This window comes from Chrysochloris asiatica, unplaced genomic scaffold, assembly GCF_000296735.1.
Source record: "Chrysochloris asiatica unplaced genomic scaffold, ChrAsi1.0 scaffold00129, whole genome shotgun sequence".
In the NCBI taxonomy this organism is placed as follows: Eukaryota; Metazoa; Chordata; class Mammalia; order Afrosoricida; family Chrysochloridae; genus Chrysochloris; species Chrysochloris asiatica.
This window is the reverse complement of record NW_006408647.1, coordinates 1,829,247-1,844,556: the sequence shown is the minus strand read 5'-3', so window position 1 is coordinate 1,844,556 and position 15,310 is coordinate 1,829,247. Positions and strand designations below refer to the sequence as shown.

The following is a 15,310-nucleotide window of genomic DNA, read 5'->3' as shown; positions in this document are numbered from 1 at the left end:
ATTACTAAAAGAAATTTTACAGGACCAAATAAATAGAAGGATAGTTCATGCTCATAGACGAGAAGACTTAATATTGTTGAGGTATCAGTACTACCTAAAGTGATATATATATTCAACATTATTACCCTCATAATTCAAACAGTCTACTTTGCATAAATGAAAAATTTAATTGTCAGCTGTATGCAGAATTTCAAGGGGCTCTACATCATCAAAGCAATCTTAGAAAGAATAACAAAATAGGAGGCCTCAACAATTCCTGATCCCAAAACATAAACTACAATAATTAAAACAACCTGGTATTGGTATAATGCTAACATATAGACCAATGTAATAAAATTGAAAGTCATGAAATAAACCCATATTTCTATGATCAACTGACATTGTGATCAACTGATTTTTTTTAACAACAATGATATGTCATTTCAATGAGAAAATAATTATCTTTTTAATAAATAGTTTTAAGACAACAAGATTTCCAGCCATCAAAAAAATGAAAACAGACTCATACCTCAAACCATATATAAAACTAACTCAAAATGTATCAAGTGCTGAAATGTAAGAACTAAAATGATAAAACTTTTTTAGAAAAATATAGGTGTTGTTGTGTGGCACTATGGGTTAATGTGCTGGACTGTAAAGTCTATTTGAACCATAACGTCAGTGATTCAAGCTCACCAGACACTCCTAGGAAACCCCATAAAGGGTTGCTACAAGTTGAACAGACTCAATGGCACTTAATAACAACAACAATGCTTTGGGACCTAGTTTTTAACAATGAGTTCATAAATATAACACTAAAAGCATGAGCAAAAAAAGAAAACAATAAATAAATTAGACTCTATCAGAATTTAGGAGCCCTGGTGTGCCACTGTAGGATACGCACTCAATCACAAGGTAGGTTTGAACTGCAAGGTTGGTGGTTCAAACTCACCAGCCACTTCTCAGAAACTATAGAGGTCACTATGAATTGGAATTGACTCAACGGCATTTAACAACAACAATAAGAATTTAAAATGTCTGCTACTCAAAGAACTTCTTTAAAAAAGTGAACATATGACCTAGAGATTGGGAGACAATTTGGGGGTACCTTGTCCTGGTGTGGCATTGTGAGTTAATGCGCCAGATTACAAAGCCATTTGAACTGCAAGGTTGGTGATTCAAGCTCACCAGATGCTATTCGGAAACCCTATACAGGGTCACTATGGGTCGGAACCAACTCTATGGCACTTAACAACAACAACAACATGTATCTGAAAGGAATCCTGGTGTGACACTATGAGTCAGAACAGACTCCACGACATTTAACAACAATATATATCTGATAAGGGATTTGTATACAGATATTAAAAGGGATTAATATCCAGACATGAATCTATGAACAAAGATTCATACTTTGGACATTCTATGTTCTGATTATTAATGGTGATTTGCAGCAGTTTCTCCTCATTTTGAGTTGTGCCCCACCAGCAAATGGTCCCAAAAGCTTTGCTCCATTTACTTCATTATGGTCAATTGTACTTTGAGGAGGCAGCTCTTCCCCGGTTATATTTTTAATGCCTTCCAAAATGAGGTGCTTGTCTTCTGGCAGTGTGGGCCAGGTTTGTATTCTTTCATCACACTTATTCTATCTGTATGCTGAGCACATAATTTGAGAAGCTGGATTATATGAAGAAAAACAAGGCATCAGGTTTGGAGGAAGACTCATTAACAACCTGAGACATGTATATGATACAAACTTGCTTTCTGAAAGCAAAGTGGATTTAAAATATTTACTCATGAATATCAAAGACCACAGCCTTCATTATGGGTTGTGCCTCAATGTAAAGAAAACAAAAATTCTCAAAACTGGACCAATAAATAACATCCACATAAATGGAGAAAAGATTGACGTTGTCAAAGTATTCACTTTGCTTGGATCAACCATCAATATTCATGGAAGCAGCAGAAAATCTGCTGCAGAAGTCCTCTGTAAAGTGTTCAAGAGCAAAGATGTCATTTTGAGGACTAAGCTGTGTCTGACCCAAGCCATGGTACTTTCCATAACCTCATATTCATGTGAAAGTTGGAAATGAATAAAGAAGACCATAGAAGAATTGATGCATTTGATATATGATGTTGGAGAAGAATATTAAGACTACCATGAACAACAAGAATAATTCTTGGAAGCAAGTATGGCAAGACTTCAACTCTCATACTTTGGATATATTGTCAGGAGGGACCAGTCCTGGAGAAGTCTATCATGCTAGGTAAAGTGGAAGATTGGAGGAAAAAAGAAAGACGCCAAATAAGATGGATTGGCACAGTGACAACAGCAATGGGCTCAAGCATAACCACCCTTGTGAAGTTTAAACAGGACCAGGCAGTATTTTTGTTGTACATAAGGTTGCTATGAGTTGGTACCAACTCGATGGCACCTAGCAACGATAGTTTTAAGATCGCGTACAGAACCAAATCTAATTTCTTCTGCAATCTTCCCTATTTGTTGGAAAGAATAAAAAAGATAGGAAAAAATAGATTCTATAAGTGATCTTAAAACAATAAAATTGCATATCTTTCACCTTCTACAGTTTGGTTTTGTGATAACCTTGGCAACCTCCAAGAATTATTTTAGTACATGATCATAGTAGTATATCTTAAGGCATAGTGTAGTCCCAGAGACCTTTATGTAGGCTGGATATCAACATTGTGCAGTCCTGACTGTGCAAATAAAGCAGGAATGTTGTTAGGGAAGAGTGAAGAGGAATGAAATGTTTATTTAGCAGCATTAAGTCAGCAGAGTAGATAAGTAAGAAAGAGTGAAATATGTAGGTGGGATGTGTTTTTGGTTTTTGTTTTTGTTTTTGTCTTTCTTATTTGAGAAAATCCAAGGGAACTCTCTTAGGGCGGCTTTCCTAAAAGTAGATGTGGAGATGATCATTCAAGTGAAAGTGACTTATGGCAAAGTGTTTCTAGGAAAGATTGTGAGGGGAATGGAGAGCTACCACAGGAAAAGAAAGGCCAGCAAAGGTACACTATCATGCAAGTCCTAAAGATGGTAGCTTTGGCTCAGTCCTTCAGGAACGTTCTGGAGACAATTTGGATTGCACTTCAGAGTGGTCCCCATTGATAAGGTCAAGGTAGCTAAAGCAGATTCCAGGACCCTCTGGAGTCTTAGTCATTGTCCCTGACATTGGCTAAGGAGGATGTAAATTTTCTTACTCTTCAGACTCCTTGCTCAGGCAGCCTGAGGACAATCCTCTGAAGGGGAAATAAAATGCAGGTAATGGCTGGGGTCCAGAAGCATGACAATGACAATTTTCATTTCAATTATAAGGACCAAGAAACATTTTATGTAACAGCTTTATGAAACTTACAGTCAAAAGCATTCCCCCACAATAAAATCTCCAAGGAAGCTACTAAAAACTCAAACCTAAAAAACATTGTCATAGTTATAAAACAAAGGATTAATTCTTTCATATGTTGTTGTTATTAAGTGCCTCTCAATCAGTTCTAACTCATAGCAATCCTATGTACAACAGAATGAAACACTGCCCAGTTCTGTGCCATTTCACAATCATTGCTATGTTTTAGCCCATTGTTGCAATCACTGTACTAATCCATCTCATTGAGGGTCTTCCTTTTTTTTTTTGCTAACCCTCTACTTTACCACAGACTAGTCCCTCCTGATAGCATGCTCAAATGTATTCTTCTTGATTACATTTTTTAAAATTATATCTTGAAAAGTAGAAATGTCTACTTTCTTTCTCTGTTAGGGACTTGAATGATTACGGGAAAAAACAAGACCAACTTTGTGTTGAAACCTAAACCAACCAATAGAGCACAGATTTTACCTTCTCTCTAGATTTCCTATATTTTTGACCAAATATAGCTGCTATAAGAACAAAGGATCAAAACAGGAGGCAGACTTGCAGAATGTGCCCTTTGGTGGTGTAAATTATTATATAAACCTGAATATTAAAAAAAAAAAAAAAATTAAAAACAACAAAAAAAGCTCTAAAGTGAATAGGGAGAAATACTGTTAAATGATGGTACATGGAGGGTATTATAATCTTTGTAATGAAACAAGGTGTATGATTTGTTGAATGTAGAACTAATGATCTGCCCTGTAAACTTTCACTCAATTAGTAATAAAAACATTAAAAAATAAATAAATAAAATTACTTTAAAGAATATTGCTATCTTAACAAGATAAAGTATTCAATTAAAGGGGAAGAAAGATATCTAAGATCTCTTTTATAACATTTCAAGACTAAAATGTTAATTAAATATCATGTGAAATATACATGTGAAATATAAAATGCAAAACCAGCAACGACAACAAAACACTTTTCTCTTCTCCCCACCCAACAAGGAAACACTAAGTTAGCTAAAGAGAACAAAGTTATCAAACTTTTGAAACATGTTTACCTGATGATTTTCCTTTGCAGTATAGTGGGTCACATAACTTTAAATAAGAGACAGTAAAAAAGACCATGAAAAACTTGGAGGAATGGTGGTAGTGCATAATTTTAACGTATTTTTTACCTGTCTTATTTCCTTCAGTGTATTCTAGAATATTTCTGAATTCTAAAAAAGCGTTCCATGTTCCTTGAGGGAGAATATAGCATATTAAAGATATTAAAACATATTTTAATATGTTATATTCTGGCATATGGTATTCACAACTGGTATATGTGTGAATACTCAATAATATAATATGCTGTATTTACACAATATGTTTATTCCAAAACTACAAGGAGTTTAAATGAAATATTCTTAATTCTTAGCTTATCTTCTGGTGCAAATTTTCATGTTTTATAGATTCATAAACATTGAGAGCATTTCCATGGTTTATCCTTATCACTAAAGAGTGTTGTATTAATTATATACTATACATTGGATGGTCACCTGCAAGGAGAATATAAATAAATAAATCTATGACCACTTATTTTTAGTTTTCAGAGTACCAATTATTTTTTCTTTCTTAAAATTTTTAGCTACACATGGAATATTCCGGTTAAATGGACTGAAGATATTATGTCAACTGTTTCATTGTACAATAGGTCAGAACGAGAAGGTAAACATCACTTATTCATTAATGTCTTCTTTGAATCAACGTGCTACTTTAAACCAACATAATGGTAAAGAAGCAAATACAAAACTGAGACTTATTTTGTAAATGTTGACTAAAGCAGACCTCAAATAATTTATTGATGATTCCAAAATTATCTACAATAATTATTAACTTTTCTGCCTTGAGATATTCTTATTAATGGTTTACCATGATTGACTTATTAGTGAGTACTACTATGTATTTGGAGTCCTGGTGAGGTGCTGTAGGATAAGTGCAGGACCACAATGCCATTTTGAATCATAAGATAGGCAGTTCAAACTCACCAACTGCTCCTTGGAAACTGTATGAGTAGCTATGAGTCAAAATTGACTCAATGGCACCTAACAACAACAACTATATATCCAAAAGGAAAAAAACCACGTACCCAACCATGAAAACAATATACAAGTTTTCTTCTTTCCCTCCCTTCACCTTCCTTTCTTTCTTCCCTCCCTTTCATTCTGCTTTCCTTTCTTTTTTCTCTCTCTTTCTCTCTTCTTCTATTTCTTTGATCTCTCTCCCTCCCTCCCCTTCTTTGTTTCTTCTCTTTACTGTTTGCTTGATATAAGTAAATTATTGTTGTTGGGTTTTTTTTGGAAATACTGGTATTAAATTAGATTAATCATTGTTACAAATTAGCATGATAAGAGGGATTTCTCAATGACTAAATGATTTTTTTTCAAATTTTTTCACTAATTACAGTCTTTTTGATATATATTGTACATACTTGAAATAATCCTTTAATGAATTACTTTGCACTTGCCTGTTATAAAATTCAGTTATGATAGTTTTGCTGACTTATATTGACTTGAAATATATTTCAGCTTTCAGTCCCCATTGATTTGTCTCTCCTTGAATTGAAAAAAAAAAAAAAAGGAATTATGTAAAAACAAGTAGACTTAATCATATGTTCTAAAATTGCTGAAAAATAATAAATGAGGCAAATTTTAATATAAATGTAAGAAGACTTATTTTTTTGGTGCTTTTAATATTGTTCTCTGTTTTATATATCAAAACCATATCTTGTATATAATAAACTAGAATCTCTTTTCCATATCCCATAAACATTTTCTTTCATAATAACATTTAGTATGGACTTTCACTCATGATTTCTTGAGAAAGCAATTCACTCATCTTTTATTTACATATGCCTATCTCTTCCTACAACATATTATTGATGTTAAGTGCCATCAAGTTGATTTTGACTCTTAATGACCTTGGATAGGTTCTGAGGAGCAACTGGTGGATTTAAGCCACCAACCTTGCAGCTCAAACTGACCTTGCAGTCCATCACATTACACTGCAGCACCACATCAGGACTATAAGATATTAACTAGATTTCTCCTTGTAACTGTGTTGCTCCTTTTCAACTAGGTAGTTAAAAATAAAATAAAACAAAAAACTTTATTGAGATATAATTCACATACCATATGGTGGTGATGGTTATGTGCCATGGAGTTGGTTCTGGCTCATAGTGACCCTGTATAGAGTTTCTGAGGGTTTTCTGAAACATGTATAGAGTTTCAGTAAATCTTTACTGGAGCAGAAAGCCTCATCTTTCTCTCAAGGAACAGCTGGTAGTTTCGAACCATGCCACATATTCACCCATTTGAACATGTCATAAATTCACACATTTACAATGTGCAATTCAACAGTTTTAATATATTCTCAGATATATAATGCCGTCAGAAGAGTCAATATTACAGCATTTTCATCTCCTTAAAAAACTAAAATAAAAGATCATCTGAAGAACAGATCTGATGCACTAGACACTAAAGACTGAAGACCAGGAGAGTTGTGGGATGACATAAAGACCTTCATATAGGAAGAAAGCAAAAGGTCATTAAAAAGACAAGAAAGAAGGAAAGGACCAAAATGAAAGTCGAAAGAGACTGCAACTTGCTTTCCAGCATAAGGATGCTAAAGCAAATGGAAGAAATGAGGTGAAAGAGCAGAATCAAAAATTTCAAAGAGCAGCTTGATCAGACAAAGTCAAATATTGTAACAAAATGTGCAAAGACCTGGTGTTAGAAAATCAAAAGGGAAGAAAACACTCAGCATTTCTTAACCTGAGGGAACTGAAAAAAAATTCATGCCTTGGCTTGCCCTATTGAAGGATTCTTCAGGAAAAAATATTGAGTGATACAGAGAACATCAAAAGAAGATGTGAAGAATACACAGTCACTATAGCAAAAAGAAATGGTTGATGTTCAACCATTTCAAGAGGTGACATATGATCAAGAGCAAATGATACTGAGGGAAGAAGTCCAAGGTGCATTGAAGGCATTGGCAAAGAGCTAGGCTCCAAGAATTGATGGAATGCAAATTGAAATCTTTCAACAAATTGATGAAGCAGTGGAAGTACTCACTCATCTATGCAGAAAAATTTGTAAGATAGCTACCTGACTGGAAGAGATCCATATTTGTCACCATTTCAAAGAGAGGTAACCCAATGGAATGTGAAAATCATCAGATAATATCATTAATATCTCATGCAAGTAAAATTTTGCTAAAGACAATTCAAAAATGGCTGCCAATGTACATTGACTGAGAACTTCCAGAGGTTCAAGCCAGATTCAGAAGAGGATGTGGATTGCTGATATCAGATGGATCTTGGCTGAAGGCAGAGACTACAAGAAAAATGTTTACCTGTGCTTTATTGACCATGCAAAGGCTTTTGAGTGTGTGGATCATGACAAACTATGGACAACATTGTGTAGAATGAGTATTCCAGAAAACTTAATTGTGGTCATGACGAACCTGTACATAGACCAAGTGGTAGTTGTTTGAAAAGAACAAGGGAACACTGAATAATTTAAAATCATTTAAGGTGTGTGTCAGGGCTGTATTATTTCACCATACTTATTCAACCTGTACACTGAGCATATAATCTAAAAATTTGTGCTATATGAAGAAAAACATGACATCAAGATTGAAGGATGACTCATTAATAACGTGTCATAAACAGATGATACAACCTTGTTTATTGAAAGCGAAGAGGACTTAAAATACTTACTGATGAAGATCAATGACCACAGCCTTCTGAATGGGTTGTACCTCGATGTAAAGGAAACAAAAATCCTCAACACTGGACCAATAAATAACTTTCATAAAAATGGAGAAAGGCTTGAAATTGTCAAAGAGTTAATTTTTCAACCATCAACACTCATGGAAGCAGCAGGCAAGAAATCAAAAGATGTATTGCATTAGGGAAATCTGCTGCAGAAATCCTCTTTTAAGTATTTAAGGGCAAAGATGACATTTTGAGGGCTAAGGTACACCTGACCCAAGTCATAATATTTTCAATAACCTCTTATGTATGTGAAAGTTGGACATTGAATAATGAAGACCATAGAAGAATTGGTGCATGTGAGCTATATTGTTGGAGGAGAATATTAAAAGTACCATGGACTGTGGAGAGAACAAATCCATCTGTGTGGAAGAAGTACAGTCAGAATGCTCCTTAGAAGCCAGGATGGTGAGATTTCATATCTCATACTTCAGACATATTGTCAGGAGGGACCAATCTCTGGAGAATTATATCATTTTTGGTAGAGTGGAGGGTCAGAGAAAAAGAGGAAGACCCTCCTCCTCCCCCCAACTAAATAGATTGGCACAGTGGAAGCAGTAATGGGCTCAGGCTTAGCAATGATTTGAGATTGGCACAGGACCCACAAGTGCTTCATTCTGTTGTGCATATAGTCACTATGAGTAGGTACTGACTCGATCGTACCTAACAACAACAATATCCTTTTTAGCTATCATCCTCCTCTGCTCTCCTATTCTATTGCCTGAATCCCTAAGCAGTGACTAAACTAGTTTCTGTTTGTATAGATTTACCTATTCTGGACAATTCATATACATAGAATCAGATAATGAGAAATGGCTTCAAAAATTCATGGAAAATTGGAATGAAAAGATAATGGAGTTTTTCTTTGAACTTTTTAAAGCCCTGTAGTGTGCAGTCTTTTGTGAACGACTCTCATTCTCATTTGTGTGTGTTACAATAGGTTTCAGTACTTTACATCTCTTCAAAAATGTTGAATAATAATCAATAATAAATTTATGCATTCATCAGTGGGTGGATATTTGTATTGTTTCCACCTTTTGGCTATTAGGAATAATGCTACTATAAACATTTATGTAAAAAGCTTTGTGTGGATCTAATAAGATTTTTGTTTTGTTGGTGTTTTGTTGTTGTTTTAAATTATCAACTCCTTTGTGATTTTTATTTTCACAACAAATTCTAACAACTTTCCCATTGTAGTGTAAGACTTTCCGAAGCCCTTCTTTTTGACAGGGATTGTTTTTATAACAAAGATTTTGTGTTGACTAACACTGTATTAATCTGTGGCCAATAATTCTCCTAAATTCTTTGCTAACTCCCAGGTCAAAGCTGTATTGTTTTAGTAATTTACATCCATTTATGTTGTGTTTGAAGGAGCTCTGGTAGCATAATGGTTACGAATCGGGTTGCTAATCTCATGGTCAGCAGTTCGAAACTACCAGCTGTTCTGCGGGAGAAAGATGAGGCTTTCTGCTCCCGTAAAGATTTACAGCCTCGGAAACCCTTTACAGGGTCGCTATGAGTCGGAACCGACTCCACAGCACATAACAACAACAACATGTTATGTTTGAGTACCAAGCTCTATTTTGTATGGTTTTCTTCTAATAATTTTCTTGTCCATAAACATGTATTCAAAAGATAAATTAAAAATACAGAAAAAAGATCACTTAAAAAAAACTGTAATATCAAAGAAAAAAGATATCATAAGAAGGTAGAATTCCACTGGGAAGTTTTCAGTGGATTTGCTTTAATTATTGCTTTTTCCCACTGGTCTGCATTAGTAATTGAGGATTGGATGAATGACCCACTTGGCAGCTATATCATTTTCTGTTTATAAATTTAAAGGTGTGACAAATTCATCTAGCCTAGTCCTGGTGTGATACTGTGGGTTAATGCGCCAGACTGCAAAGCCGTTTGAACTGCAAGTTTGGCTGTTCAAGCTCACCGGCTGCTCCTTGGAAACCCTATACAGGGTCGCAATCGATTCAATGGCACTTGACAACAACAACATAATTTACCAAACAACTCTATGGAATGAATTTTTCACACAAGTGAATTTTCTAGATAAGTAAAATTTACTTGTTTCAGTAAAAAGAAAAAAAATGTGCTGACTGCAAATTTGCCTTGAAACACAAGGTTGGTGGTTCAAGCTCACCAGTTGCTCCTCAGAAACCCTATACAGGGTTGCCATATGTAGAAATCAACTCGAAGGCACTTAACAACAACAATTGTTCTAATGTATTATGAGCCTTTTAAAGATAATATCATGAATAATTACTTTAATTCTTATTTACTTATTACAATATATAATTTGTTTAAGCGAGTATACTGAGAACTAACTTACCTGCCAGGCAATGAGGTGTATATACATGGAGATAATGCTGCAAACAAACAAAGACTTGTAAACATTATTTGTCTGGAGTTTATTGTCTAGGATGGATCAAAATGGGTCAACAAATAAATGTAATATTATGTCATGAGTGCTTGATGGAAAAATGCAGAGTACCAAGGCATTCACTGGAGAAACACCAGTCCAGAATTGAGGTTTTAAGTAAGGTTACTAAAGAAATGACATCAATGTTAAGGGTTAGAGGTCTAATGGTGGAGTTTAGAAGATGAAAGTACTGACCTACTATGGCAGGAAAATGTGTTCTGGACAGAGTGCTAGTCTAGTCTAAAAGCAAGACAACAAGGAGCTCTCATGGCCCCTCCCAGTCCTCTGTCATTTAACGTTATTTGCTTTACCTATTGACTTATCTGTGTTTCCTCTCCCACAGAATATTCCCTAAAGAAACAGAGCTTGTCTCTTTGTTGTTGTTGTTCTGTATCTCCTGCAGACACTTGTGTCAGCCACATAATAACTGGTTATTGAATGATAGAGTTAATGGATGAATGCATGAATGAATGAATGAATGAATGAATGAATGAATGAATAAACAAGAGTGAAGAGGCACTGAGAGCTTTCATGACAAATCTCCTTTATTTTAAAGTTCAGAATCATGACTGGTCACTTAGCCAGAGGCAAACTTAACATCTCTTCCTACTTCAAAGTGCCTGCTCCATTTTTAGGCTATGCAATAAGTTCCTGTTTAAGGACATCTTCACTCTCAGTTTGGAGCACAGATGATAAGCATGTCCTGAGTTTACTGAATGAACAGTCAGCTCAGATTACCAGTCCTCTCTCCCGTCTCTTGATTTCTTTGATGATTCATCAGTTAGAAAATTCCCAGGAACTAGTGTAACTTTCCACTAGGGCCTCCTATTTGCATTTGTATGTTACAAAATTTGTACATGGAATTTCTAACAAAAGAAGAGGACCTCTATCACAAGCCTCTTCTGGCTATTCTAATTATAATATAAATATAAATAATACAGATATAACTATTTTGTGATGTATTTTATATTGTTGGTTTTATCAATCTTTATATTCCTTGATACTGTTAAAATCATCTCTGTTATTTTAGCTTTATATGCTCTCTCTTTTCAACTAAATTATAAACTCCTTAAAATCACACACTGTGCATCAAATTTTTTGTCTTCAGCCCTTCCTAGTCCCAACAATACTCTGTGCACATCGAAATAATTTAGTAATTTCTTACTAAAAAAGGGTTGTTTGCCCCAAACTGCTGTACTTTAAAAGATAATCTATGTATTTTAATATGTCTCTGTCTTTAGTATTGGCTACTATTTTAGCTATTCTTATGCATCCACTCTTAGTAGTACACCACTTTTCTGTTTTTAATTTGCTGCTTTCTAACATTTACAATGCTTGCTCAAGTGGAGGGTGGGCAAAAAAGAGGAAGACCCCTAATGAGCTGGATTGGCAACAACTGTGAGGATGGCGCAGGGCTGGGTAGGGTTTCATTTTGTTGTGCATCGGGTTGCTATGAGTCAAAACTGACTCAACAGCATCTAACAATAATAACATTTATAAGGGATTAAAGGTTATCACATAATATCAGTTCTTGCTATAGACATTTTGAAATATAGACTATTTTGAAATAGGCATTTGTAAGTCCATTGGGTCTAAGAGAGGATCTAGAGCCCAGGACATGGGAGAGACTTTGTTATTAACATTTTCATAAGTCTTACTTCTAGATTTGAGGATGGATTATACAACCAAATTCTAGCTATCATATAAATAGAAAATTAATACATTTGTTATTGGTCCAAAAACACAACTATTATATATTTCAGCTGTTTTATTATTAAGTATAGTAAAAATTTAGTAAGATATAAACTCTGTCATTTTGCACTGAAAAAAAAAAAATTGCTTAAAGGACCAGTGTGCAGTAATTTTGTTACCAAAGAATTTTTTTCTTCTAGGAATGTCAATGTATCACAAGCTCTCTAGTTGTCTTAAAGTTGCTTTAATTATGCATATAATACAACAATATTAAAGAACTGGTAAAATTACTGTGCAACTGAAATCTAGCTAGGTTGAAATTTATTTAATCAATTAAATCTATTTAATTCTAGGTAAAATTTGAAAAGATAATTATCAGTTTTCTCTATCATCTAAAAAAATAATATAATTTAAAATAGGCATTTCATAAGAAGAAGCCCCATACAGAAATAGTTCACTTAATATTCCTATGCTTAGAACTAGTAAGAAACAGAACAAAACCATTTGTAAATTGAATGATATACTTTTATAACATAATTAAACTTACATTTTAATGTCCACACATATATAATGAAATTCCCAAGTTTTATAATATCTTTTCAGATGAAAAAATTGTTACTACCATAAAGAGTAAGATTCCATTATATGTGTTGTATATGTGTGTGTATATATGTGTGTGTGTGTGTAGAAAACAAAAGCAACTGTGTTGGGTAATTTTAAATTCTTCTTTAAAATTTTTCACATATTCCCAAAGAATACATACTACTGTTATAATTGGGGTTGGGGAAGTTATTCATAAATGGGATAAACAGACAGAAACTTAACCTTGCAACCTGGAAGAGGCAGCAGTATTTCAGACTTACTTCATTGTGTAACTAAACAACCTATGGGTATTTTGCCTTTGACAACTGTTCTGAAAGTAACATGAACTTGGAAAGTCCTCATTACTGACTTCCTGGGTCTCAGCTTCCTCATCTATAAAGTGAGAAAAATCACAGTAACTCTAGACAGGCTTAACTAGTTACATATAAAGCACACTAAAATACTGCAGTATTTAGATTGATTGCCAGGAACTTCTCAATGTTATTTATATTTGGTTTGCTATTTATAGAAATGGCGGCATATCTCATTTCATAATAATGTAGATAGCTACCATCTGTTGGATACATAGCTATGTGACTAACACATTACCTATATTATCTTATTTAATCTTCATAATAGCTCTGTGAGGAATTTTTATCTCTATTTCCTTCATGATGAACTGGGATACAGAGAGGTCAAGTGATTTGCACAAGGTCACACAGCTAGTAAGTTACAGAGTAAGGATTTTATCCTGTTTGTTGGACTCAAAAGTTCGTTCTCTTTCTTCTGTAACATATGGCTCTATGCTTAGCAAGAGACACTCCTCCTGATACAAACATTCAAACTGTATTACTGCCAAAAGATTAGCTTCCTTTCAGCAACTTGTCCATGGGAGAATGACAAAGAAAGATAAATACTCTATGAGTGAGGTAAGGGTTTATAATTTGTCAAGTACCTACGCTGAAAGCTTCTAAAGAAATTTATTGTCCTATTGAAGAGTTTATCCATACATTATGAAAAACTACCATGGCCTGGATAGCTTCCAGACATTGCAAACACTTCCAAATTTAAGTCATCTTTCCTCCCAAACTTGCTCATCTTCCTCTATTCTCTACTGGCAATGCAATTACTCATTCAATCATGTTAGTTGTCTTCCCCTCCTTTAAGTTTCCACATCAACTCAGAGAACATTCTATGTTGATTTTTATCTGTGATATGTCTCTTGAATACATTACCTTCTTTAATCCAGTTCCTCAGATTATTTGTTCATAATATGGAATATAGAATGAATGTTGTTAAGTGCCATTAAGTTGGTTCCAACTCATAGAACCCTGTTTACTGCTTCTGAGGAGTAGATGATAGATTTGAACCACCGACCTAGTGGTGAGCAGACTAGTACATATCATAGTCCACACCAGGACTTCACAGACTGAATAAATATAGTGTAAGAACACAACCCTGGCACACACCTTTCCTGATTTTAAACCATTCAGTAAGTATTCCCTGGTTCTTTTCCAATGACTGTGTCTTGGTCTATGTACAGATTCCTCATGAGCTAATTGAAATTACCAAATAAAATAAACCTCATATATAGGGTCGCTATGAGCTAAATTAAGTCTTCTGGAATATCCCTTCTTAGCAATGTTATCCATAACTTATCATGATTCACATAGTTGAAAGCTTTTGCATAGTCAACAAAACACAAGTAAATATCTTTCTGGTATTCTCTGCTTTCAGTCAAAATCCATCTGATGTCAACAATGATGTTCCTAGTTCTACATCCATTTCAGAATCTGGATTGCATTTCTGGCAGTTCTCTGTTGATGTGCTGTGGCAACTATTTTTAAATTATCTTTGGCAAAAATTTACTTGCATGTGATGTTAATGATATTGTTTGATAATTTCCTCATTCTACTGTATCACTTCTCTTAAGAATGGGCACAAATGTGTATCTCTTCCAATCAGTTGGTCAGACTGATGTTTTCCAAATTTCTTGGCATGAATAAATGGTTGTCTCCAGCGCTACATCAGTTTGTAAGGAGAAATTAATTTGTCATCAATCCATTCCTGGAGCCTTGTTTTTTACTATTGCCTTCAGTGCAGCTTGGACTTCTTCCTTCAATACCATTAGTTCTTGGTCATATGTTACCTGTTGAAATGGTTGAATATCAACCATTCTTTTGGGTACAATGGCTCTATGCATACCTTCCATCTTCTATGATGCTTTCTGTATCATTTATTATTGTACCCATTTCTGCATTATTTAATATTGGGCTCATAGAATCTTTCAGTATTTCAAGTCTAGGCTTGAATTTTTCATTACTTATTTCAACTATAAAAGTGCTAAAACATTTTCTACTCTTTTGATTTTCTAACTCCAGGTCTTTGCATATTTTGTTGTAATACTTTGTCTTCTTGAGTTGCCCTTTGAAATTTTGTGTTC

General features: G+C 34.4%; 1 protein-coding gene across 1 annotated transcript in view; it reads left to right on the top strand.

The window, feature by feature from the left end:
- The window catches only part of ENPEP (glutamyl aminopeptidase (aminopeptidase A)), a 148,434-nt gene that overhangs the window by 89,714 nt on the left and 43,410 nt on the right, over positions 1-15,310 (top strand). The window contains exon 11 of the mRNA XM_006869336.1: positions 4,977-5,056. Within this exon, the coding sequence (XP_006869398.1) occupies positions 4,977-5,056 (80 nt within the window). The remainder of the gene's footprint in view (positions 1-4,976; positions 5,057-15,310) is intronic.